Source organism: Alligator mississippiensis, chromosome 15 (assembly GCF_030867095.1).
Source record: "Alligator mississippiensis isolate rAllMis1 chromosome 15, rAllMis1, whole genome shotgun sequence".
In the NCBI taxonomy this organism is placed as follows: domain Eukaryota; kingdom Metazoa; phylum Chordata; order Crocodylia; family Alligatoridae; genus Alligator; species Alligator mississippiensis.
The window spans coordinates 9339157-9365800 of record NC_081838.1 but is presented as its reverse complement, the minus strand read 5'-3'; the positions used below and the strand labels follow the sequence as shown (position 1 = coordinate 9365800).

Here is a 26644-nt window from a genome sequence, read left to right as displayed (position 1 = left end):
CCAGGAAGGATTCCCCTCCCCCCCCCCCGGTCGGATTGGTGCGGACTGCATGGGTTTTGCCTTCCTCTGGGGTCTTTCGAGTGTATTCGAACACCCCTGGCAGCAGCAAGACATTCGCCTTGATTACCTGTGGCAGGTTCGGGTGTTACGTCTTGCAATCATGTCACATTTGCCTGTCGTTGTAGGAAGAGGTTAGATGATGGATGTGCGCACGGTTTGGATAGGGATGATCGGCCTCGGGCAGTGGGCTGGCTTAGGTGACCCCCAGAGGTCCCTTCCGGCCCCACTTCTCTGAATCTCTGTGTGTGATCCGAGTGCCCGAATATCAGTAAAACAGGGTCCCTCTGTGCCTCTAGGTTTCCCATCTCTAAAGTGGACACAGCACTTCCTAGCCCCTGCATGTGATCTCCCTGTTTATGCTCCCTATGTGTATAGGGCCCTGTTAGCCCCCTAGCCAGGTCTGCGCTGCAGCCTTCTGCCTATACATTTGCAAACCCTCCTCTCCCTCCCACCACAAATTGCACCCCTTTTCTGAGCGAAGAAGGCTTCTGCCATCCCCTGGCAGCCAGCAGCAGGTGGGTGCAGATGCTCCCTTGCCTCCTGGCAGCTGCATGCCTCACCCCGAGGGTGATTCAACTCAACACATGGCCTCATTAGCAGCAAGGCTGACCCTGGGCCTGGCACCCGGGAGCCATCCCACACTACCCTGGGTTGGCTCCTGTGCCCCCTGTGCAGGAAGTCTGAGCTGACAAGCTCCAGGCTTTGGGCTTCCTTGTTGCAGCAGGCTAACGTGCCCGGCCTTGTTACCTGTTTGAGGGGGAAACCAGCACCTTGGGGGCCTGGTTCAGTTCCACGTGTTGCCGGAGCAGCCAGCCCGCCCTGCCTGCCTGCCTGCACAATCGGTGCTCTGTGCTCACACCTGCGGCTTGGACACGGCAGGAGATCTGGCGGCCAAGTTCAATTCCACCCCCGTCCCAACGCAGAACAGGGCTCCTTTATTGGGCGTCTGCGCCTAAGCAGGCCAGTCCTGCCCCCCACCCCTGCTTTAAAGAGCAGCCCCTCTTGGAGGGCAGGAAGGGCACAGAGGTCTGAGACCTAGGGGGGTGGAGAAGGCAGCAGGGGACGGGCATGGAGCTTCCTGTCTCCGTCTGCAGCTTGGGTTTCCGGGCCCGCTAGGTCTGACCGTTCACAGCCGCTTGGTGGCAAAGCTGGGAACAGAACCCGGGTCCAGACAAAGGGAGTCAAGGCGCAGGCTTGAGGTGGGACCAGAGACTGCGCTGCTGCTCCCCTCACCAGCCTGGGGCTCAAAGGGCCCTTTGTTCAGGCGGGAGAAACCTGGCCGAGCGGCCTCCAGACATTCAGTGCCTTGTCTGAGCGGTGCGCTCCTGCGGCTGGAAGCCTGGACCAGCCGCCCCAGCCCCGGGACCTCTGCACAGGGAGCTTGGAGCAGCGGGGTTGTGGGCTGCCCAGGCTCGCAGCAGGGGAGGGTCTAGGGGATCCCTGGAGCATCCTGCATGGTACTTCTCTGTGCACTGCTCAGCTAATTCTTCCCAAACGCAAGGGCGTTAGGGGCTGGGTAGGAGGTCGATCCAGCCTGAGCAAGCGCAGCCAGGCTGGAGCCCCGCTCAGGTGCTGCTGGTCTGGGCCACAGCCAGGAATAGCAGTGGCTTTCTCCGTGCCGTCCTTCTGGGGTGCTCATTACACCTTAATGAAGCCTTGAAACTCTCCAGGCACCGGGAGGGACCTGAGCTGGGGCCTTGGGGCAGGCTTCTCTCTGCTTTCTCTCTCCTTGGCCCAGTGCACGGTGCTGTATACGTGCACAGCAGAGGAAAGGAGCTGCAGCTTCTCCGCCATATGGGTCTCCTGGTTTTGCCTTGAATGCGACCCGCGCGCTGCTGGTTTCTGGGCCTGGTTTGGGCGCGCTCTCAGCTCCGTGTTGGTGCTCCACACCCCCAATGCCACTGATCACCCCACAACAGGATGAGGCTACAGGGTTTTGCTCTGCTACGTGTCCAAGGGGCCCATGTCAAAGTGGGCAGGGGCTGCTGGCCAGTGGTCTAACCAATGGGCAAGACATTTTCTTTCTTCCCTCGGCTGGCAGTGTTTCCCCTCTGCTCCCAGCCATGTGGATCCGGATTGAGCCCGGCCTGCTTGGGCTGCTGCCTGCTCCCGGCCGGAGGTGGGGGCTCCGGTGCCCAGCCCAGATGTTGAAAGCTCCTTTGTTTGGCCATGACTCACATCTGCGCACGGCTGTGGTCACACACAGGATGTGGGGTCTGCGCCGCTCTCACGAGGCCAGTGGGACTCTGCCAAGCCTGGTCTCCATCCCCCTCCTTGCTGTCCTTCCAGGGACCAGGTGCCATAGGCGTTGTACAAACATAGAGGCCTAATGTTTGCTGCCAGAGAGCTGATCTTGCTAGCATCTTTTCTGTTTTTCAGGAGGCTCCTTGTCCACGAGGGTGCTCAAGCGGGCAGCCGCAGGGGGGGCATTTTGGGGTAGGGGCACCATCAGCTCAGGCCAGAGGGGCCTGGCTCGGAGGCCAGCCCCAGTGACTTGTCCTTCCCTGGGCTTCTTTCCTAGGCCCCTTGCGCAGGACTGAGAAGGATAGCATTTCTCCCTCCCGGGAGGTGCAATGGTGGATCAGACGCTGGGCTGAGCTGTGGTAGTCCTGGGTTCAATTCCCAGCCCTGCTCCTGGAGATGTTCTCCAGCTAGGCACGGATACACAGCCCTGTGGGGAGCAGCTCGGTGGTGGCCCGTGGGATCTGCACTGCAGGGAGCAGGGCCTAGGGCTGCTGACATGATGAATGCCTTCGAGCCAGAGGTCCTCTGCCAGCAGCCTGCACTGCTCTGAGTCTAAGCCTACCCTGTTTCCTTCCAGAAGAGGGACTGGATGAATTCACAGCTGATCGATCTACTGCTGGCTGTTGAACAACACAGCTGGAGATGTTTCCTCTGGCACCTCTGGGCCTATAATGTTGGATACCAGGGATGGTATTGAACAGGGGCAGATCACTCTGGATGTGCCTGGTTCAACGCTCTCCTTCTAGGCTATAGTATCCACTTCTTCTGCTGTCGGTGAAAGGATCCTGGCCTAGATGGACCATCTGTCTAACCCAGTCTGGTACTTCGTATATTCCTAGATAGAAGCATAAAATTGTAAAACAGGAGGGTTGGAAGGGACCTCAGTGAGTCGCATCTAACCAACCCCTGCTGGAAGCAGGACCAGCCCCAACTACATCATCCCAGCCAAGGCTTTGTCTACTCGGGTCTTAAAAACCTCCAAGGATGGAGACTCCACTACCTCTCTGGGTAACCTGTTCCAGTGCTTCACCACTCTCCTAGTGAGAGAGTTTTTCCTAATATCCAACCTAACCTTCCCTTGCTGCAACATGAGCTCATTGCTCCTTGTTCTGTCATCTGCCACCACCAAGAACAGTTCAGCTCCATCCTCTTTGCAACCCCCCCTGCAGGGAGTTGAAGGCTGCTATTAAATTTGCCCTCGGTCACCTCTTCTCTAGACTAAATAAGCCTGGTTCCCTCAGCCTCTCCTCATCAGTCATGTCCCCCGGCCCCCAAACCATTTTCATTGCCCTCCGCTGGACTCTCTCCAACTTGTCCATTGCCTTTCTGCAGTGTGGGACCTAAAACTGGACCCAGGACTCCAGATATGGCCTCACCAGTGCCAAATAGAGGGGAAGAATCATTTCCCTTGACCTGCTGGCAACACACCTACCAATGCAGCCCAGGATGCCATTAGCCTTGGCAACAAGGGCACACTGCTGGCTCATATTCAGCTTCCCACTGTCACCCCCAGGTCCTTTTCTGCAGAGCTGCTGCCCACCCAGTCAGCCCCCAGCCTGCACCGGTGCATGGGATTGCTCTGTCCTAAGTGCAGGACTTTGCACTTATCCTTGTTGAACTTCATGAGATTTGAGATTGCAGGGGGAAAAGCCAGTTTTCCTAAGACTGAGGCTAAAAGCACAGGGCTGGCTTATAGGCAGGCTCGGCTTGTCCTCGGGACAGTACGGTAGGCATGAGGGAGCTGCCAGTGTGCCTCCCCACTCCTGGCCCTCTGCCCTCTTGGCCCAGAGCCCCAGCGCCAGCAGGGCGGGCAAAGCCACGCGCCTGGATCCTGGTGCACGAGGCCTGGAAGGAGTGAGCTGGAGGCAGATCCTCCTGCTGGGAGGAAGCAGCTGGCGTGTTTGGGGTGCCCACTGGAAGCAGCCGGTCATCAGAGCCTCCTTCAGGACTCTGGCCTGCTGGGGAGTCCCTGCACAGCCTGGGGCCCTGTTGCACCAGGACAGCAAGGGAGGAGAGGGCCCCAGGAGCCAGGGAGGCGAGAAGGCAATGGGACAGAGCTGGGCAGCTCAGCAGGCCGCAAGCCTGGGCCCCTTGAGAAACAGCCCATGGCCAAGGCCAGCAGGCCGTCCCGGGGCTCCGAGTCCCCTGCTCCAGCCCAGGCAGCTGGCTCTAGGCGCGGGGATCGATACAAAGAGCCCTGCGCTCCCCGTACTGCTCGGACATCCAGCTGCGACCTCAGTGAATCCAGATGTGGGGCAGGAAGAGGATTCCCATTGTGCACAGAGGGATGACATCATCTCCCGAGTCCACCTGGAAGGTCCTGCAGGTCTAGTCAAGAAGCAAGGGGCGGTGATACCTGGCTCAAAGCGGTGATGTCCTAAATGGGAAGTGGCATCATCCCATTCACCTGCGGGCACCGCGGGGTTCCCACGGACGGCCAACGGTGCTGGATGATGGATATGATGTAACCGTCGGATGACAAAGCCCCCAGGATTCCTTCGGTGATGTCACACCATGGAGGGACGATGTCACTTGGCTCCACTTGTGATCTCGCTTCAGGGCAGAACAAACGAGGACCCCTGCGATTCCCCTGCCCACATGCTGGCATTGAGGCCTCAAGGAAGAAGGGCCCAGAGGGTTGTACAACATCCTCCAACAGCAGCACAAAGAAGGGGCTATTTTTAAGGCTGAACTTTGGATGATCTTGACCCCAACATCCCCCATCCCCCCCCAGCCCTGCCATCACCCCCAGCATTGCAGCCGTCACCCCAGTGCCCCCACCCTATCCATCCATGACGCAGCCGGGGTTGGGGCGTAGGCTCTGTGCCAGGGGACACTAGGGCCAGGCCCTGGCATGAACCTCTGAGGGAAAACTGGGGGCAATGAGTGACAAGCCCAAGGGGCCAGGGAAGGGCAGTGGCAGGGCTGGGGACAGCAGCCTAGCTTCCTATGTGCGCATGCATACATGCACGCACACATCAATGCACATGCACGCACACATAAAGACACATGCACACCACTCATGCACTTGCATACATGCCCATGGGCACACAAGAAGACAGGCAGGTACATGAGCACACATACATGCACACATGTGTGTGCACACGCACACGGACACACACACACACATCACCACAGAACAACACCGCAGCCGATGTGGGAGCGGGAATGTGTTTCTAATTATCCCCTTCCCGCCACTGGATTTAGGCTCTCCTCCCCCTTCCCGTCCACACCTCCTTCCGCCGGGGTCTGAACCCCCCGGGGCTGGGGCTCCCTCCCCATCACCCCCCAGTCCCGGGCTCCCTTCTCCACCTGCTCCAGGGGCCCGAGCCGGGTGAGATCCCGGCTCCTGCTGGCACTGCCAAGTTTGCTCTGGCACAGAGGGAACTATGATTAAGCCATGTGTGCGTGTGCGTGTACGTGTGCGTATGTGTGTGTGTGTATGTGTGCGCGCGCACGTGTGTGTGTGTGTATGCCAAAGCCAAGGGGGGGCTGTGGGGGAGTGGAGCAGGAGGTGGAGTTTGCAAGATCCAGAGGAAAAAAACAGTGCGGAGGAAGAAGGCAGCGTGGGGCTGCGTCCGCGGGGGAGACTGCATGGGCCGGGGGGCAGGCGCCCGCTGCTGGGACCGTGGCTGCTGTCAGGGGCCCCCAGCGCCCGGGACCCGCACGAGCCACGGCCGGATGCAGCTGCCCAAGGTGCGATGCCTGTGGGGTCGGGGCAGGGGGCAGGGAGCAGGCCAGGAGAGCCCCATGGTGGGCAGGGGCATGGGGGGTGGCAGGGCCAGAGCGGAGTATCGTGGGGGGGGTGATGGCAGGGGGGTCAGGGCCTGGCAGAAGATGTTTTGCAAACGGCGTCACAACCGGGCGCTGGAGCAGGGAGCTGGAGCCAGGCGCCGGGTGACAACCCTGCCAGCTCCCGCGCTCACTTAACCTCGCACTGCCCGGAGCCCTGGTGGCAGCCAGCTCCCGGAGCCTTCCTGACCCCGGCTCTCCCGCCCTGGAGCATGAGGATGGCACCCCCCTCCCCCAGGTGTGTTCCCGTGGAGATGCCCAATTGGGTGCCTGCCCATCATGACCCAGGAAGCATCCCAGCTGCTGGGGGGGCTCATCCTGGGGGTGCCCAGACAGGGCCTGCTCTGCCCCCCACCTCTCAGGCCTCCTCCGCAGCCCTGCCCCTGCCCCCCAGCAGCCTTGATCCCGAACCAGCACAGGAAACGCTTTACATTTTTTTCGGTTCAAGCCTGGTTCAGGGAGTCCCGAGGTCCGGGCGCAGCGTGAAAGGGCCCGGGGGCAGCAGGATGGGGCAAGGCTTCCCGGGCCCACGGCGCTGGCAGGCGGCAAGCGGGTTTTGGCAGAGGCGTCCACACCCAGAGCCAGCGGAGGGGTTGCCAGGACACGTGGGCCTGCACCCCCGTTCCCTGGCTGCCCCTGCTGTGGCTTCCTGGGACAGTGCCCAGGTGGCCGGATGGCGAGCTCTGTGTGGCACGCAGTGCCGGGCACTGGGCCCCCTGGGCGGGGAAGGGGGTCCCTTGGGCTGCAGCTGGATCTGCGCAGGGGGCGGGAGCTGTGCCACCTCCTGGGTTTATTGCTGTTGGGGCCTGCTAGAGCACACCCCTGCCCTGCCCACTGAGGGGTTAATGAAGCCTCCTGCAATTAGCCAAAGGTAATTAAAGTAATTCTGTGGTGCAATGGGCCAAATGCCACCACCAAGCGGGGGAGCAGGAGAGTGGGGGGGCCGAGTCTTGCCAGAGCCGAGCCGCCCAGGCCTGCAGCTTCCTGGGCCGTGGGTTCGAATCCCGCACAGCTGCTCCAGTGTCGGGTGCAGGGCGCTGGGTTCTGGGGTCCCCAGCTCCCGGGGGGGGGGGTCGTAGCCCAGCTGAGACCGGACAGACTCGTCACACCGGGGACCCTCCTTGCCCAGCCCCAGGGATTTAAAACCCAGGAGTCCTGCCTCCCCCACGCCCCCAAGGCCAGGCCACAGGGGGGCGCCCCCAGAGCTCTCCATCCCCCATGGAGAATTTGCCCCTGAGGGGGGCAGATCCTGCCCCCAGGCCTGGGGTGGGAGAGGTGCCAGCAAGGTGCTGCAGGGGGGCAGGATGGAGCCCCCCGCCCAGCTGAGCACTGTCCTATTAACCCTTTCAGCTCGGGGGTGGGGGGCCAGGCAGACCTCTGACATTAACCCTTTCTTGCTCCTGGCTGCCCCGCCCCACGCAGAGGGGGTTAACCCTTTCTGTGCCCCAGGGCTGGGACTGGGAGGGAGGGGCACCCCTGGGATTAACCCTTTCCGCTCTGTGGGGGGGCACGAACCCCTCCTGGTACCCCAGTAGCTGGGCTGGGGGTGCCCCCCCTCGCCCCCAGGTTAACCCCTTCAGCTCTGCAGGGAGACTCCCACCCCTTGGAGATTAACCCCTTCTGCTCATTGGAGGGGGGGGTGTCTCAGACCTTAACCGCCCCCCCCCCCACCCCGCATTAACCCTTTCAGCCCTGGGGGGGTCTAAAACCTCAACCCCCCCCTCCAGATGATCCCCCTCTGATCCCCAGGGTTTAACCCCTTCTGCCCGGGGATCCCAGGGCTCTCCCCGATTAACCCCTTCTGCCCCGGAGCCGGGCGACCCACCCCCTGGCCCGGGCTTAACCCCTTGTGCCCCGGGGCGGAGGGGGCGGGCTGCCCCCTCATTAACCCCTGGCGCTCCGGGCGGAGCAGCCGCGGCCCCGCCCCGCAGGAAGCCGGCCCGGGGCGGGGGTGAGGGCGGCGGCCGCGGACCCGGAGCCGGCGCCGGAGCCATGAAGGTACCGCGGGGCCGATCCGGAGTCGCTCCGCGCTCCGTTTCCACGCCGGGGCGGGGCAGGCACAGCCGCGGGGCGGGGGGGAGGCTCCCGCCAGCCCATAATAACCCCGGTGCTTCCAGGCGTTGCCGTGGAGACCCCTCCCCCCCGGGCTGGGCGCTGCTGCGGCCGTGGGAACGGGGCCGCTCCGGATTGGACCGGGAGGGGGGGGGTTCGTGTGACAGGGCAGTCGTGCAACACGGTCTCGTGTGACAAGGCTCATGTGCCAGGGCGTCGTGCAAGGGTCTTGTGTGACAGCACTCGTGCAACAGGCTCATGTGACAGGGTCTCGTGTGGCGGCACTCGTGCGACGGGCTCGTGTGCCAGGGCGTCGCGCAATGGGCTTTCATGGGACGGCACTTGTGCAACAGGCTTGTGACAGGGTCTCGTGCAACAGGGCCTCGAGTGGCGGCCCTCGTGCGACGGGCTCGTGTGGCGGCACTCGTGTGACGGGCTCGTGTGGCGGCACTCGTGTGACGGGCTCGTGTGCCAGGGCGTCGCGCAATGGGCTTTCATGGGACGGCACTTGTGCAACAGGCTTGTGACAGGGTCTCGTGCAACAGGGTCTCGAGTGGCGGCCCTCGTGCAACGGGCTCGTGTGACAGGGTCTGGTGCGATGGCACTCGCGCGATGGTCTCGTACCACGGGGCGCTCGTGCGGCAGGGCCTTGTAGGACAGGGGCCTCGTGCAACAGGCCTGGAGGGACAGGGGCTTGCACGCGGCAGCCCCAGGGGGCCGGGGGCTGCACTGCCCGGGACCCCCTGCGGAGGCCTGGCCCTGGCTCCAGAAGAGGGGCGGGAGCTGGGAGAGGCTAGGCTGCTTTTCTAGCCCTGAGCAGGGGGGAGTCACTGCAGGGGGAAGCACAGCCCGAATATTAGCAGCATTACGGTGCCCCAGGACCCGCCCTGGGATGTGGGGGGCCACAGCAGGGACCTCGCCCTGGCCCCCCAGGCTGGCTGGAGCGGGCTGCTCTGCTCCTGGGGGGCCTGGGGTGCTCTGTAGGGGTGCATGGGCTGGGGGCTCAAGGATGGCCCCGGGGGTGCGAGCCGTGGTTGTGCAGCTCCTGGCGCGCAGCGGGGTGCCCCAGACCCCCGGAGGTTCCCGGCCTGTATCCACCCCTCGGATCGGAGCCAGAGCAGGGGCTGGGGCCAGGCCTGGTGCGGGGCGGGGGCACCAAGTGCCTGGAAAGTCCCTGGCCCAGGCAAGGCGCGTCCCAGCCCGAGGTCCTGGCGAGGACACGGAGGAGGACAGGGAGGCAGCAAAGCAGGGGCCAGGTTGGGGGCAGGCAGGGAATGTGTGTGTGTGGGGGGGGGGGCACGTGTGCGTGCCCAAGTGCGGGGGCTGTGTGTGTTTGGAGCTGGGGGAGGCTGCGTGTGTCACAGCAGGTGTGTGGGAGGCCGTATGGGGCAGCGCTGCATGCGATGCGGCCACACACGTGTGCAGGTCCGGGCCAGCTTGCACGTGTGGTGGCTGCCTGCACACATGTGCATGTGCACACGTCCTTGTGCCCCCCTGTGCACCGGCCTCTCCCTGCTGAGAGCTGATGTCAGCGCGCGCGGCCAGCCCCCACCCTGCCCCGTCCCTGGCAGGCCCCGGCGCTGACGCCAACCCGAGGTCCAGCCCCGGGAGTGGGCCGGAGCCGAGCTGCATCCTGCCTGGCTCAGGGCCGATGCTGGCGGTGTCATCGGTGTCACGAACCCCTCAGGGCTCAGCCTGCCCTCTCCCCTGGCTCCTCGGGCTCCCTTGGCCTGCCTGGGTCCCCTGTGGGGCATGCAGCCTGCCTGGGCCAGCCCCAGGCCACTGCAGACCCCGGACCCTGGCAGGCCCTGGGCCATGGCAATGACCTCAGCACCACGGGAAGGAGCTATTGTGCGTCAGGAAGCCCCGTCCTGCCGCAGGCCGGCCCTGCCTCATTGTTTCCAGCTGCACGTCCGATCCCACGGGCAAGCAGGCGCTGGCCAGCAGGACCCCGCTCCTGTGCTGACAGGGCGAGGGGCTGCCCAGGCCAGCCACAGTCGGGCCATGAAGCCGCGGGACACGCTGGACGTGCTGTTTCGGGTGCTGGGGCGGAGGGGCAGTGCCCGGGCGCCAGGCACGTGCAGGGTAGGTGTGACCCCCGCCCAGCTCTGCTCGGGGAGGGTCAGAGTTTCCCCTGGGAGCAGGGGTGGTCCAGGACAGCGGACCCCTGGGGATCTGGGGGCCAGGCGCAGAGTGGGTCCCCGTGGGAGGTGCCAGGGATGGGTCTGACCCGGTTCCCAGGCTCGGCTGGACTAGAGGGGCCATGTGCCCTTGTCCCAGACTCACTGCACAGTGCCGAGCGCGAGGGGCTCCTGCCAAGTGACTTGGGAGCTGCCTCTGAGTGCCAAGGCTGTACCTGGGGGTGGGGGCAGAGGGGTGGGAGTCGAGCCTCTGTCCTGCCCAGGTGTGCAATGAGCTACCTAATCTCAGCCCAGGTCCTGGCTCTGCATGCGTGTGTGCGCGTGCATGCATGTCTTCATGCCTGTGCCTGGGTATGTGCACAGCATGTGTATGTCTGCACGTGTCACATCTGTGCAGGGGCATGCACTTCTGCCTGCATGCATGTGCATGCCTGCATGCATGTTTGTATGCATCTGTGTGCACATCTGCATGTCTACCCATGTCTGCCTGCCTGTGTCTGTGCGTGCATGTGCATCTGCATGTGCACAGGTGTGTGTGCATGTGTGGGTGCGCATGCCTACGTGTGTGTGTGTACATCTGTGTGTGTGCGTGTGCATCTGCGTGCATGTGTGTGTGAGCATGTTTGTGTGCATGTATGTCTGTATACATGTATGTGTCTGTGCGAGTGCATGTCTGCATCTGAGCCAGGGCAGGAGAACCCAGGAGTAAAATCCCCCATGGGGGTCCCATGTGCAGTGTGTGAGGCAGGGCAGGGCCTGGCGGGCTCGGGGCTGACTCGTGCCTGCAGCAGGCAGGGCAGAGGGTGCAGAGAGCAGAGGAGAGGATGCCCAGGTGCCCTCAGTGCCCGCACTCGGCCCCAGCCTGTCCCCTCTCGCTTCCTGCACTGGGAACACAGCGTCCAGCTGTCAGGGAGACTCCCATCCCGCTGTCACGGGGGCGTGGGAACAGCCCCCGCCCTGCCCGGGCCATGCTGAGGTCTCCGGGCCAGCACGGGGCTGGCGTTGACCAGGTTGGCATCTCCCCCATTGCTGCCCGCCCCATCCCTTCTCTTGCCCTTTCCATCCCACCCTCCGTATCTCTGCCCACTTTCCTCTCTCCCACAACCCCCCCCCCGCCATTTCCCCAGCTGCCAGCTCAGCCCCTCACAGGGGTCCCAGAGCAGGAGCCCCCCATGTCATGGCCCAGCTGGCAGGGGCGGGCACGGTGCCTGGGGCACGCGCACAATAGCGGGCACTGACACGCCGCGGTGGGACGGAGCCAGTGAGTAAACATGTTGTTCTGCTGCCCGGGCCTAGCCGTGGGAGGGGGGGGCGGGCACTGGCAAGGGCTGTGCCATGGCGCAGATTCCTGGGACTCCAATGGCAGGACTCAACCCCAGCCCGGCCGGCTCCTGGAGCCCCCCTGGCACACCAGGGCACAAGGCGCCAGCCCCCTCCCCGTTCGGGATGCCGGTAAGAGGTGAGGCGAGGCGGGAGCTGCACTCTGTCCGCCAGCCGTGGCCGGGGCTCAGGGCCCTGCTTGCCTGGCTCGCCTGTGCATGCAAGGGGAGTGTGCAAGGGCAGGTGCCAGAGGGGCATGTGCATGCATAAGGCATCGGTGTGTACTCAGGAGAGCGAGCGTGTCCACACTTGTGCGCACTGGTGCATGCGTGCATGGCACCTTTACTTCAGGGGTGGGTGTGAGTTCATGTGTGCACCGGGCTCCCCGTGGCCCGGCTGTTCCACTGTGGCTGGCCGTGCCCCGGCTTGGGAGGGCTGAGGCTGTCCCAGCCCATCACCGGGGTGTCAGGTCTGGGACTGGGGGGGCTCCCTGCTGTTGGCAGCCCCCCACTTCCATCCTCAGCCCCCCGCCCCGCGCCCCAATCCTGCCCTGCAGCACAGATACTCGTGTTCTCCGCCGGCTGCAACAAAGGGACCGATTCATGGCTATTTATAGCTGGGCCGGCGCGTGAAAGGCGCCCATTCAGCCTGGCCCAGACAGGGCAGCTTTCACTGCCGAGGCCCCTGCCCCAGACTACATCTCCCAGGAGCCCCCTCCTTGCCGGGTGTCCCCAGGCCCTGCCTTATTCATTCCAGGTGTGGATGGAAGTTGGGGGACGCGGGTCCTGGCTGGAGCCCTTGCCCCAACGCTGGCCGTGAGCGTGGCTAGCAGAGCGGGGGCCTGGCTAGCAGGCAATGTGGGTCTGGGGGCAGCGTCATGGGGGCACAACCCTAGCTGGTTCCTCATACCCTAGGCGATGTGTTCAGGAGAGGGGTCATGCCCAGGGTCACCCGGCAGGTCAGTGCCAGAGCTGAGGATAAAACCCAGGCGTCCGGGCCCGACCGCAGCCCCAGGCCTGCTGCATCAGGCCCCAGACAGGGGGGCATGCATGGGCTGGGGGAGGCTGCAATGGGAACGCCGGCATTTGCCCCCCCTCCCGCGGCTGGAATGCGGCGGCGTTTCCGGTGGGACAGCTGGGGCGATGCGGGGTAATCGGAGCCGCCGCGGGCCTGGGAATGCGGCTGGGGGGAGGCCTGTCGTGAGTGCTGGCTCTGTGCACGGTGCCCAGGCAGGGCCGGGACCCAGCACCCCACGGCACCAGCCCAGCCACGTCTCTGCTCCGCAGCCAGGGAAGGGGCCAGAGCCGCACAGCTTCCGCGAGAAGGTGTTCAAGAAGAAGCACCGGGCCTGCGCCGCCTGCAAGGAGCCCGTCGAGGCCCAGGGGCTGATCTGCAAAGGTAATACGGGAGTGGGGGGTGCCGGGGAGCTGGTTGACCCCCTGCTCCCAGAGCATCACCCCCACCCAGGCACCGCGGCCCCTGACCCCCTTCTCTGCCCGCAGTGTGTAAGATTGCCAGCCACCGGAAATGCGAAGCCAAGGTAAGAGCCTGGTGGGGGGGGCCCAGTTGGCCTGTGTCCCTTGACAGGAGACAGAGCCAACCCGCCCAGTCCAGCCCAGTTGGCACGTGGCTCTAGGGATGGACTGTGCTGGGGCTGGCTGGGGGAGGAGAGAGGATGGACCGTGTCCCCTGCCCCCCCCAACTTCCTCTGCCTTCCCCGTGACCCGGGCTCTTATCTCTGCTGGGAGGCAAGGAGAGCAGGGGTCCCGGATGCTCCCAGGGGACCTGGGCTGAGGATGTGCAGAGACAGGCAGAGGGGCTCATGGGGAGTGGGGGGGGAGGGGGCAGCCTGCAAGGGCACTGCTGCGGGGAAGCTTGCAGCCTGGCCAGTTCAGCAGGAGGGAAGCCAGGGCCCCGGCCCAGGCTCCTCTGGCCCTTTAAGCCCTGGCAGATGGTTGTGTAAGGCTGGGTTTGCCTTGGCCCCGGGCCAGGGCTGCAGCTACAGCAGGCCCCAGGCTCAGTGCTGTCCGTCGGCCAGCCGGCGTGCAGGGCAGGGACGGGCACAGGGCTTGCTCGCGGTGCCAGGAGCCCAGAGAGCAAGTGTCCTGCTGCCCCCAGGTAACGCAGCGGGATGGATGCCACAGCCCCCCCACAGCCGCTGTTCCCAGCTCCCCCCATAGGGGGCAGCATGGGGGTGGGGGGGGTTATCGGGGGTGGGGCACATACCTGTGTGCACGCGCGTGTGTCTCCATTGCATGTGAGATGGGAGAGAAAGCGAGGGAGTGAGGGAAAGAGGAGAGGAGGAAAGGGACGGGGTCCTGGGCTGGTACCGGGTGGGCAGCGGTGCCCATGGGTGCTGCTGCAGGGCAGGACATGGCCCCAAGGAGCTCTCTGGGTGCCGGGTGCTGGGTCCCTGCAATGGGACATGGTGCTGAGAGCAGAGGGAGCCAGGGGAGCATCAGCCAGGACTCCTGGGGTCCCCCCGGAGAGGGAGCAAGGGCTGCTGGGGAGATGGGGAGGCCTTGAAGCCAGGACTCCTGGGTTTCCCCCGGGCACGATGAAGAGGGGTCAGTGGCTCGACCAGCCGGCCGGGGCCGGGGCCTCCTGGGTCCTGGTCCAAGCTCTGAGACAGAGCGGGGTCTAATGGTGGTTGCATCCTGCCTCAGTTTCCCCAGGTGGGCAGCAGAGCCTGGCAGTGCCCCCTGCCCCGTGCCTCGGTTTTCCCCTCCTCGGGTGGCCATTGACGCCTTTCCCTGGTGGTTCTGGCTTCCCGCATCCCCCGCCCCCAGCTGCTCCAGATGTTTTCCCAGGCCCTGGCTGGGCGCCGGAAGCTGGGAGGAGGCTGCTCTGTATCTCAGGGCTGGGGGCTTTGGGAGGGGGAGGGCCCGTTGGCAGCAGCCAGAAGGGGCTGGAGGGGCAGATCGAGATGGGGGGCACCGGCAGGAGCAGAGCAGTGCGGGGCGGGGCATCTGGGGGAGTGGCGATGTCATCTTTGCATATGCAAATCAACTCCCACTGACTGGGGGGGCAGCCCTGTCCCCCCACCCTGGCCTGGCGCTGCCCCCTGCCGTGGGGTGCCATCGGGGTGCCCAGGCCAGGAGCGAGGCTAGCTGCCGGAGCAGGGGGCCGGGGTCCCCCTGGGGGGCTGAGTCGAAGGGGGGTCACCGCAGCAGTGGTGGGCAGGGGTCCGGGCTGAATGGCCCCAGTGTGCGTGTGTATGTGTGTGCATGTCTGGGCGCGGCCTGTTTGTGTTGCTCTATATATAACCCCCCCCCACCCGCCGTGAATCACGGCCTCTGTGTGCTCGTGCGGGAAGGGGCCAAGGAAAACAGCCCCAGCCCCCCGCCGGGGCCGCCTCCTGCCCCGTCACGCTGGCGTCACGGCCGGGGGGCCGGGCTGGCACTCAGGGGCGCCTGGGCTGGTGCTGACCCCGTCCCTTCTGCTCCCAGGTGACATCGTCCTGCCAGCCGGCGCCCCCTCCTGAGCTGGTGAGTGCGGGGCATTAATGTGGCGGGGAGTCTCGGGGTTCCCCGAAGCCCACAGCTGGTACCAGGGGGTCCGGAGGAGCAGGGGCTCGTGCAGCTCAGGGCATTGCAGGGCCCAGCAGGATTGAGGCTGCGGGGCGGGGGGATCGCTAGCATGCGGCAGCTGCCTCCACCTTCATGCTCCTGGACAGGCAGGGGTCAGGAAGGAGCCCCCGCCTCTGCCTGGGGCCCCTCGCCGTCCCCCACAGCTGCACCCTCCTGGCTGCAGAGCCAGGAGCTAAGGGAGCCGGGTGTCCAGCTCCCAGGATGCGGGGGTCCCGGCCCATCCCCCTCCCCTGCTCCGACACATCCGTGCAGCCGTCAAGGGAGGGATACGGGCTCCAGCTGCTGACCCAGGGCCGCTGGCTGCGCGCCCGGCCTGGCTGCTCCGGGATCTGGCTCCATCCCCCCTCTCCTCTCTCCCTCTTTCCCACACGCCAGAGGAGGAACACGGCTCCGACGCGGCGCATCGAGCACTTGGTGAGTCCCCCGGCCCCTGCATCGGGAATGCCCCCCAAAGCCCCCAGGCCCCGGCTGGCATGCTGGAGCTGGCGGGGCGTGAAGGGGCCAGGGGAAACCGTCCTCGCACATGGCTCCCTGGTGAACCCGTGCGAGACCGGGGCTGCCCAATGCCCGTGAAACAAGGCAGGACCCTGACCGCCCCTTTGTCTTCCAGGGCTCCACTAAGTCCCTAAACACGGGGAAGCAGCGGAGCACCCTGCCCAGGTGAGGGGGCCAAGGGCACGGCCGAGGGGAGACCTGGGACCCCCATGCCTGTTGGAGGAGAGTGGGGTGGGAGACCCCCTGCCCTGCTCATAATCCTGCCCACCAGGAGCTTCAGCCTGGACCAAGTGATGGAGCGCGCCTACGACCTGGACCTGACGTACATCACCGAGCGCATCATCTCCGTCTTCTTCCCCCCGAGGCTGGAGGAGCAGCGCTACCGCGGCCACCTCTGCGAGGTGGCCCAGATGCTCAAGTCCAAGCATGAGGACAAGTACACGGTAGGAGCCTAGTGGTTACAGCAGGGGCAGGAGCCAGGACTCCTGGGTTTTCCCCTTGGCTTGGGAGGGGTGGGGACCTAGTGGTTAGAGCTGGGGGGAGCGGGGCAGGTTGTGCTGGAAGTCAAGCTCCTGCTCCCTGCTATCTTGTCTGGCCTGGTGCATGGCTGTGCCTCAGTTTCCCCACAGCTGGCACCAGGGGGCTGGGTCCATGCACTGGGGGTGTGTAGGGGCCCTGCCCCACCTGCAGCCCCAAGCCTCTCGCTCTCCCCTGCAGCTCTTCAACCTGTCGGAGAAGCGCCACGACATCGCCCGCCTGAACCCCAAGGTGAGCAGGGGGTGCTCAGCTCGGGGGGGCTGAGGTGCATGGGGTGGGGGAGCCATGTGGTCAGCTCATACCCTCTGTTTCCCCACCCCACCGGCTGCACAGGTGCAGGAGTTTGGCTGGCCGGATGGGCACGCGCCCCCCCTGGACAGGATCTGCTCCATCTGCAAGGCCATGGAGAACTGGCTGCACGCGCACCCCCAGCACGTCGCTGTGCTGCACTGCAAGGTGGGGACAGGGCTGGGGGGTTTGTTGGGGGGGCTGGGCCGAGGGGACTGGCAGAGGTGGGGGCAGCCCCTGGAGGGGTTTGGGGGGCAGCAGGGACTGGGGTCTCTCAGGCTGGGCTCTCATGCCTGCGCCCCAGGGCCTTGCTGTGTGCGACCCCCCTGACTCACCCTCCTTGGTGTAGGGGAACAAAGGCAAGACGGGCGTCATCGTGGCGGCCTACATGCACTACAGCAAAATTTCTGCCAGGTACGAGATTGGCATCCCTCATCCCAGTACAGGGGGGCCAGGATCCCTCCATCCCAGTACAGAGGGGCTGGGACCCCTCCATCCCAGTACAGGGGGGCCAGGATCCCTCCATCCCAGTACAGAGGGGCTGGGACCCCTCCATCCCAGTACAGGGGGGCCAGGATACCTCCATCCCAGTACAGAGGGGCTGGGACCCCTCCATCCCAGTACAGGGGGCAGTATCCCTCCATCCCAGTACAGAGGGGCTGGGACCCCTCCATCCCAGTACAGGGGGGCCAGGATCCCTCCATCCCAGTACAGAGGGGCTGGGACCCCTCCATCCCAGTACAGGGGGGCCAGGATCCCTCCATCCCAGTACAGAGGGGCTGGGACCCCTCCATCCCAGTACAGGGGGGCCAGGATCCCTCCATCCCAGTACAGAAGGCCTGGGACCCCTCCATCCCAGTACAGGGGGGCCAGGACCCCTCCATCCCAGTACAGAGGGTCTGGGACCCCTCCATCCTAGTACAGGGGGGCCAGGATCCCACTATCCCAGTACAGAGGGGCTGGGACCCCTCCATCCCAGTACAGGGAGGCAGTATCCCTCTATCCCAGTACAGAGGGTCTGGGACCCCTCCATTCCGGTACAGGGGGGCTGGGACCCCTCCATCCCAGTACAGGGGGGCAGGATCCCTCTATCCCAGTACAGAGGGGCTGGGACCCCTCCATCCCAGTACAGGGGGGCATGATCCCTCTATCCCAGTACGGAGGGGCTGGGACCCCTCCATCCCAGTACAGGGAGGCCAGGATCCCTCCATCCCAGTACAGGGGGGCCGGGACCCCTCCATCCCAGTGCAGGGGGGCCGGGACCCCTCCATCCCAGTACAGGGGGGCCGGGACCCCTCCATCCCAGTACAGGGAGCCCAGGACAACCTCCTGGGGGGCTATGCAGGGATGAGACTCCATCCGGGGCTGGGAGGCTGGGACCCCTTCCAGCTCAGCATGGGTTTGCGGGCTCCTGGAGCCCCCCCACCCTGCCACATCCCTGCTGCTCCCTTCTGTGTCACCCCCCAGCTCCCCCTGCCCTGCCTGCCCCCACACCTCTCCCCTTCCCCTCAACCCCGTGCTGACCCCATGCCCCCCGCAGCCCAGACCAGGCACTGAGCACGCTAGCCATGCGCAAGTTCTGCGAGGACAAGGTGTCCGCAGCCCTGCAGCCCTCACAGAGGAGGTGAGTGGAGGGCATCAGGAGGTGGGAGGGCGTTGGGGCTCCCCAGGCTGCTGGCTGAGCTCTGCCCCCCCCAGGTACATCAACTACTTCAGCGGGCTGCTATCGGGCGCCATCAAGATGAACAGCCACACACTGTTCCTGCATCACGTCCGCGTGCCCGCCCTGCCCACCTTCGAGGCCCATGGAGGTGAGCAGCACAGGCCCGGGCTCGTGCACAGTGGTGGAGAGGAAAGGGGGGGCATCGTGGCCGCCCTCGTGACCACACATGTGGCAGCCCACTGTCACAGGCCAGACGGACATGCTCCCATATCCGGGCAAAGTGTGCACACACAGCCCCAACCCCTCGCGGGAGCCACCGGCACGCATGTGCGGGCACATACTGGTGTACACCCATGCACACGTGCACACGCATGCTTTCCGGGGGGGTGTGGTCCTGTGCATGGAGAAGAGTCTGGGCACACATCCATGTGTACACGTGCATGTTCACACAAACCCCACCCCTCCACACATGCACGCATGCTTTCCTGGGCAACGTGCACACAGAGGAGAAGCTGCATGTGCCTGCACACCCATATGCACACATGTGCTACCCCCTGGGAGGGCAGACCCATGTGTTGCCCCCCCCCAGCTGTACTTTTAGCCCCCCTGACCCTTGACCCCACTCCCCCCAGGATACCAGCCCTTCCTGAAGATCTACCAGTCCATGCAGCTTGTCTACACCTCTGGGATCTAGTGAGTATGAGCCCCCCTCCCCTCCCCTCCCCCCCCATAGCGGCTGACTCTAGGGTACACCCAGGCCATGCTCCCCCAGCTCCGAGCCAGCCCCTGCCTCTCTGCCTCTGCAGTAGCCTGACTGGCCCTGGCACCCAGAAGCTCTGCATCACCTTGGAGCCAGCCCTGCTGCTGAAAGGGGACGTGATGGTGAGCACAGTGAGCACATGTGCAAATGGGTGTACAAGGGGGGGGGCACATGGATGCTTTTGTGGCTGCATGTGCATGGGGTGGAGCCAGGCATCTACGTGGGTTTGCATGTACACACATGCAAATCAATGTGCAAGGGGTAGGCGGGCACAAGGGAGGGCGCACAGAGCCCTCTGTGCGCACCCAGCTGGTTGTGGCATGTGGGCATGGCTTTGAACATAGGCTTGCACATGTGTGGGTGGGCACAGGGGAGGGTGCACAGATGCTCTCACACCTGCGTGCGCCTGTGGGGGCCGCGTACACGCCTGATGCCCTTCTCCCCACGCAGGTGAAGTGCTACCACAGGCAGAGCCACGGGGCCGAGCGGGACGTGGTTTTCCGGGTGCAGTTCCACACCTGCACCGTCCACGGCTCCCAGCTCTGGTTCAGCAAGGATGAGCTCGACGAGGCCTGGACAGGTGAGATGGGGGCTGGAGGACAGCCCCAGCTGGGAGCAGAGCATGCCTGCAAACACGGGCTCCTGATGGTGCTCCTGGCAATGGCCCCTTGTGCCAGCTGCCTGCCCTCATGCAAGCCCCCTTGTCCCTCACGCCAGCCCTGTGCAAGCTGCATGCCCCTGTGCAAACCTTGTATCCCTGTTTACTAGCCGCTGCACAAGTTGCATACCCCCATGCCAACCCCCTTGCCCACTCATGCCAGGCCTGTGTGAGCTATACTCCCCAATGCAAACCTTGTACCCATTGTGCCAGCCATGTGAACTGTATGCCCCTTGTGCAAACCCCTGTGCCCACTTGTGCCAGCCCTGTGCAAGCTGCATGACCCCATGCAAACCTTGTATCCCCTTTTACCAGCCCCTGCATGTCCCCATACCAACCCGTGTGAGCTGTATGCCCCCTTGTCCAAACCATGCACCCCTGGAGCCACTCCTTGCGCCCACCCTCTCCAAGCCCTCGTGCAATTCAGCCCCGAGCTAGTACCAACCCTTCCATGTCACCCTGCAGACGAGCGGTTCCCCTTCGAGGCCAGCGTGGAGTTCATCTTCTCCTCGGGCCCCGAGAAGATCAAAGGTGAGGGCCTGGGTGTGGGGGCTGGTGCGTGGGGGAAGGGTTGGGGGGCACCGATGTTGTCCCCTGGGTCCTGGGAGGGGTGGGCTCCCCCTGGCGCCCAGGCCGTGACAGTGCTGACCTGACCTTTCTATCGCAGGCTGGGAGGCAGTGGGCAACGGCCCCGGCGTCAGCGTAGACTACAACATCAGCGAACCAGCCGTGCGCTGGGACTCGTACGAGAGCTTCAACGTGCACCACGAGGACAGCCTGGAAGGTGGGGCTGCAGGCGGGCACAGGGGCACGGGGCAACACCCCCCCGGGCTGCTGGTGGGGGAGAAGGGGTTTGCAGCCTCTGGCACCCCCTGGTAGGACTGGAGCAGGCAGCATGTGTGTGTGTGCATGCATGCTTGTGTGCTGGCATGTGTGTACCTGCACACGAGTGTGTGTGTGGTTGTTCATGTGCATACACATGCATCAGTGTGTATGCACACTGCCTGGCACACAAGTGTGTGTGTAATGTGTGGCTGCTTGCACTTGGGTGTGTTCACATGTGCTGTGGCCCCACGCCTGCTCTGACCCCTGCCCTCCCTGCAGACCTGTCGCACACGCAAGGGCCCCTGGACGGCAGCCTGTACGCACGGGTACAGAAGAAGCGGAGCCTGCCAGGTCCCGTGGGCAGTGCCAGCCCTGAGTCGCCCCCGCCGGCACGTGGCCTCCTGTCCGTGAGCAGTGACTCGGGCCACTCGTCCATGTTGACGGAGCGGGCAGACGAGGCCACGCCACCCGCCCGCGCCCTGCCAACACCCGCCGAGCGTGAGGAGCTCGACCGCCTCCTGGACGGCTTCGGTGTGCCGTCCCCCCGGGCTGAGCCGGATTGTCTCCCTGGCAATGGTGCCCGGACCCGGGAAACAGCCATCTTGGATGACGAGGCCACGCCGGGGCCCTACCCCATGCGGCGCCGTGGCCTGGCTCGCCACTGCTCCTGCCACGCCGGCTACCTGGGCACTGCCAGCCCCGAGAGGCCACCCACCAGCATCAGCTACAGGCCCGAGGGCACCCTGGAGCGCCGGCGCCCAGCTTACAGCGCCAACGGGCTCCCCCTACGCCCCGACGGCTTTGAGCTGCCCCAGGTGGGCGAGGGGGTGCCCTATGCCGAGGCTGACAAGCGGCGGCTGTATCGGTCCCTGTCGGAGGGGCCGATGCCCCCCTACCCCTACGAGCGGCCGCCTGGTCCCGGCAGGGCGACTGCATACCGGGAGCTGCTGCTGGCCGAGGAGCCCCCGGACGTGGCTCCGCTGTGCCCCTGCCAGGACTGCCAGGGCAAGGGAGCCCCTCCCGGCGCCCGCTACGGCCTGCGCCTGGAGCGAGAGCCCGAGGGCTGGGTGCCCCGACCTCCCCTGGCCCTGCCCCTGCTCCTGCCCTACACCCGAGGGCACCCCGAAGCCTTCGAGCTCGAGCCCCCTCATGCCAAGGGGCCCGGCGGGCACTTCACCCGTGCCTACGAGCCCCCGGAGCACTGTCGTTACCCCCGCTATGCCCCCGCCTACCCACCGATGTTGCCCCCTGGGTCCTGCCCTTGCTGCAGCCCCCGGGTTGCCCCCCGCCTCTGCTACAGCCCTGAGTGCCACATGCACCCCCAGCCCGGCTCAGCCTCCCCCGACAGCACCCACGGCTACGAGCCCCCGGGCATGGAGCCCGGCGATGGATACCTGCGACCTGGCCCCGTGCACCCTGGTGAGCCCTGGGGTGCAGGGTTGGCATGGGGGGACAATGGGCATGGAGCGAGTCCGGGGGGGGTCTGACTGGTTTGCTATCATCTCCCCCCAGAGCTGCCACCGCCCGGCGAGGGAGCACCTTGGAGAGATGTCCCCGATGGCCCAGGCTCCTTGCGGCGTCCTCCGCGGGAGCCCTGCAGCCCCTGCCTGGCCCCTCCCAGCCTGCCAGAGCCACCTGCCCCCCTGCACACCAGCAGCCCCGTGCAGAGCCAGGACAGGTATGTGCAGCCCCGGGCGCGGGACCAGTGACCCACACCCCCAGGCCTGGGCTAGCAAGCAGCTGGCATCCCGGGGAGTACCAGGCAGCACTGAGGTGCCCCCTCCGTGTGTCCACAGCACCACGTACGGCGCCCCGGAGAGCCCGGCACCCCCCAGCCCTGCGGATATGGCCCCATCCAGCGCCACCAGGACCCTGGAAAGGCCTCCAGCTTCTTCAGCGGGGGCATCTGGCCTCATGCCCACCCTGTCCCCGCCGCACAGCTTCACCCCACGGGCCCAGCCCAACGGCCCCTGTCCTCGCACCCGCTACCCCCCCAGCCCCCCGGCGGCCTCCCCTGAGCCATCCCCCCCCAGGCTGGCAGCTGAGGGGACCTCGGGCTCTCCCCCACCCACCAGCCCTGCCCCACGGAGCCCCTTTGCCAGCTACCGAGCCGTGGCCACGCTCCGGGCCACGCCAGCCCACAACGGGCCCCCCCAGGCTGAGCCCCGGCCAGGCACCCTGCCCCGCTGTGCCGGCGGGAGCCCCCTCAGCACCCAGCCACCAGCCTCCCCGGATGCCCAGGGGTCACCCACGCCGGCCTTCCCACTGGCCACGGCATACTACACGGGGCGGGAAAGCAGCCCCCAGCCGCAGCCGCAGCCACCCCTGCCTGAGAAGCGCCACGCGGTGCCCGCAGGACTGTGGGAGAGGAGCCCCCTGCCCAGCCGCAGCCCCGGGGCCCCTGCCCACGTCAGCTTCGCCCCCGACGCCACCACGCCAGGTCAGTCACAGCCCCTGTGGGTGAGGGGGAATTACCCTGGGGCAGCCACTTCTGCCCCTGCAGCGCCCCCGGCTGGGGCAGGGGGCTGGGCTGAGAGCACCAGGCACTCACGAGACCTCTCTCCTGCAGACCCGCAGGCAGAGGGGCCCGGCCACATCCAGTTCGTGCAGGACACATCCAAGTTCTGGTACAAGCCCAGCCTGTCCCGGGACCAAGGTACGCAGGGTTGGGGGGGCCAGGGCCATTTCAGTGGAAGTCCTGCCCCTGCCCTCTAGACCCCCGCACAGCTGGGAGCAGATCCCAGGAGTCCTGTCCCTTATCCCCCCCAGTGCAAACCAGTCATTTACTGGGACACAAGACGCAGGTTCCCAGCTCCCTGTCTGGGTTGGCTGGGGCGTGTGGGGTGGGCAGAGGCTATTCCCAGTGCAGGGCTGATGTGGCCTCTTTCCCCCCACCCAGCTATCGCCCTGCTCAAGGACAAGGAGCCGGGCGCCTTCCTCATCCGTGACAGCAACTCCTTCCAGGGCGCCTACGGGCTGGCACTCAAGGTGGCAACGCCCCCGCCCAACTGCGCCCCCCACTCCTCCAAGGGTAAGCACCTGTGTGGCATGGCCCCCCCCAACACTGTGCAGCACCCCCACAGCAGGAGGGTTGCCTTGTAGACTGCCAGGAGGGAAACTGAGGCATAAGAGGGGCTGGTCCATGCCCATCCAACAGGGCTCTGCTGGATCAGGGCCCAAAACCCAGGAGTCCTGGCTGCCAGCTCCACCCCACCTGGCCCCTCTCAGAGGAGTCCTGGCTGCTGCCCCCTCCCTTCCTTGAGGTGGGCAGAAACCCAGGAGGCTGGGCTCCCCCTCTACATGCCTTCTCAGGGCAGGGTACAGATGCCAGGTGTCCTGGCTGCTGCCCCATCCCTGCCCAGGGGTGAGCGTAGCACCCAGGCACCCTGGCCCCGGTCTGCACCCCAGCCTGTGCTCAGCCCTGGCAGGGGTGGTATTGGCACTGTTGGGGGCACTGACCTGGCCCTGCCTGTGCAGGGGACCCCATGGAGCAGCTGGTGCGGCACTTCCTAATCGAGACGGGTCCCAAGGGTGTGAAAATCAAGGGCTGCCAGGATGAGCCCCACTTTGGTGAGTGCGGCGGGGAGGGGGCAGGGGCAGCCTCACCCACGTGCCCACCACTGCACAAACCCCTGCCCCCCTGTACCTCCGGGGCGGGGGTAGATCCTGGGGACTTGGAGGGGGGAAAAGTGGGGGGTCAGAGCCCTGGCTTAACCCCATGGGTGCCGGTGTCCCCGCAGGCAGCCTGCCGGCCCTGGTGTCACAGCATGCCATCACCCCCATCTCACTGCCCTGCCGCCTGCGCATCCCCAGCAAAGGTAGGGACACAGAGGACCCTGCCCAGCCTGCGGAGCATGACCCACTCCATGGGCACCACGAGGGCAGGGAGCTAGGGGCTTACACCCCCACACCCCACCCCCGGGGTCATATCGACTGGGGTCACTCCAGGCCTCCTGCTCCCGGCACTGTCCTTGGGCTGCCCGCCCCACATGGGGATGGGATCCAGGAGTCCTGGCTCCCCCAGCCACTGGCGCCCTGTCTCCCTCTCAGACCCCACGGAGGAGAGCCCGGAGGTGGCCGTCCCTGCCAACATGAGCACGGCCGCCGACCTGCTGCGACAGGGGGCAGGTAGGTACCTGCAGCAGGGGCTGAGAGGCCATGCCACGCTCAGCCCAGAGCTGGCCCGGTGCATTCAGCTCCAGCTGGACCCCAGGGGCCAAGCAGGGTCCGGCCGCCCCTGTGACCCGGTGCCGCCCGCAGCCTGCAGCGTGCTCTACCTCAGCTCGGTGGAGACTGAGTCGCTGACAGGGCCACAGGCCGTGGCCAAGGCAGCCAGCAGCACCCTGGCTTGCAACCCGCGCCCGCCCGCCGCTCCCGTGCACTTCAAGGTCTCGGCCCAGGGCATCACCCTCACTGACAGCCAGCGCAAGTGAGTGCCGCGCTGCATCCGCGCCACCCCCCGGCCCTGCCCGGACCCCTGCGCTCAACCCCCTCCCGTGCTTGGCCCACAGGCTCTTCTTCCGGCGCCACTACCCTGTCAGCAGCGTCACCTACTGCAGCACCGACCCGCAGGACAGGAGGTACCGACCCCACCCCCTGCAGTGCCCCCTGCTGCCCAGCTGGGAGCTGCTGCACCCCCCGTGCCCTCCCGGGGACGCCCAAGTTTGGGACGCTGTGACTCATGAGCGCCCCCCGCCTCGTTTCTCTGCAGATGGACAAACCCAGACGGCACCACCTCCAAGTGAGTGCAGGGGGGGTGGGGGCAGGACAGGGTCTCTTCCCCCTCCCCCAGCCTGGTGCCTGCAGAGCTGTACTCAGAGCCTCCCTCTCCAGCTCTAGGGCAGGGGGTGATGCAGTGCCAGCCGCACCCCTCCAGAAGCAGCCGCATTCACTCCTGGCAGCAGTTGTCACTCCAGGATGTGCGCAAGCTGCTCTGGGGCCGAAATGCGGTTGCCTCTGGGATGGGACGTGGGCATTGTCACAGGGTCACCTGAAAATGCAGCTGCTTCTGGGGTGGGACACAGCTTGCTCTATGAGACAAGAACCAGGACCCAGCTGCAGGGAGGGCACAGTGTCTGATGTTCTGACCACCCCCTGCCCCCCAGGCTGTTTGGCTTCGTGGCCAAGAAGCAGGGCAGCCCCTGTGAGAACGTGTGCCACGTCTTCGCCGAGCTGGACCCCGAGCAGCCGGCCGCCGCCATTGTCAACTTCATCACCAAGGTCCTGCTGGGCCTGCACCGGAAGTGAGGGCCCCCCGCCCGGGGCACCCCGGACACCTGGGTCCTCTTTCTGGAGCACCTCCAGGCCTCTAGACAGCAGGCTCCCCCTGCCCCCCTTGCTGGAGGGAGCGGAGTGGGGCAGGGGACTACAGAGCCAGGCCTGACCCAGGGCACTAGCCCCACCTGCCCCTGCTCAGGGCTCCGGATGCTGCCACATCCCTCAAGGGACCGCAAAGCTAAAGGCCCCGTCTGCAGGAACCCCCGGACAAAGAGTTGATGGAGTGGTGGAGGGGAGGCCACGTGGGGCAGTGGAGCTGGGAAAGGGGCCATCTCATCAGCCCCTGGCTGGGAGGGGGCCAGGGCCTGGCAGGGGGGCAACATGCGGAGACCGGCTGCCCAGGCACCCAGGTTGTTCTCAGCTCAGTCCAGGCCACAGCACGGGAGAGCTGGGGTGAGGGGTTGGCCACTAGGCACTAGGACTCCTGGGTTTTGTGCCCACCTCTCCCCCGTCTGACAGGCCATTAGCAAGCGCAGAGGGTCACCAGACAATCCAGCCCCCAGCAGACAGGGCCCACCTGCACACCATGCCCCATGCCTGGCCCTGGTTGGGCCCGTGTGGGGGGAGAGAAGAGACAAAAAGCCGTGTCCCCAAACTTCCTTGCCCTCCAGGGCTGGGTGTACTTGGGATGTGTCCAGGAGGGGAGGGTGGGAAAGGTGGGAGCAGAGCAGAGGGTCCTGGTGGGCCTGGCTCCTGGTGTGGGGCCAACACAGAGAACTCTATTTTTGTCTAATAAAGAATTTATATGAGCTTTAGTCAGAGGGAGCGGTAATATATATGGGGCAGCAGGCCTGTATCAGTTCCTCCTGCCACATAACAAGAGACCCCGAAGTCACCACAGCCTCCCGGCCTGTTACTCCATGTCAACCCACTCATGCGTGGGGGGAGACCAGTCATGCCCAGCTTTGTGTAGACACAGGCCCCTGCCTCCCGCACAATGGT

At 65.5% G+C, this 26644-nt stretch overlaps 1 protein-coding gene across 4 annotated transcripts; it reads left to right on the top strand.

Moving 5' to 3' along the window:
• The first annotated feature begins 5835 nt into the window (after positions 1 to 5835).
• Positions 5836 to 26457, top strand: TNS2 (tensin 2). 4 transcript variants are annotated; one of them, XM_059717781.1, is made up of 29 exons: positions 5836 to 6000; positions 12896 to 13007; positions 13112 to 13149; positions 15059 to 15097; positions 15575 to 15613; positions 15810 to 15859; positions 15966 to 16137; positions 16412 to 16462; positions 16565 to 16687; positions 16869 to 16933; positions 18060 to 18143; positions 18218 to 18330; positions 18815 to 18875; positions 18989 to 19064; positions 19393 to 19522; positions 20066 to 20131; positions 20268 to 20384; positions 20705 to 21844; positions 21938 to 22103; positions 22222 to 22865; positions 22995 to 23081; positions 23325 to 23456; positions 23903 to 23995; positions 24166 to 24243; positions 24476 to 24553; positions 24686 to 24854; positions 24937 to 25005; positions 25137 to 25166; positions 25531 to 26457. In XM_059717781.1, exons 1-29 carry the CDS (start codon positions 5899 to 5901, stop codon positions 25670 to 25672), a joined length of 4266 nt encoding a protein of 1421 aa, XP_059573764.1. In that variant the 5' UTR covers positions 5836 to 5898; the 3' UTR covers positions 25673 to 26457. The 4 variants fall into 4 exon arrangements, with proteins under 4 accessions (XP_059573764.1, XP_059573765.1, XP_059573763.1 ...); XM_059717782.1 differs by lacking the exon at positions 5836 to 6000 and adding an exon at positions 7195 to 8094; XM_059717780.1 differs by lacking the exon at positions 5836 to 6000 and adding an exon at positions 9514 to 10233.
• The last annotated feature ends 187 nt before the right edge of the window (positions 26458 to 26644 follow it).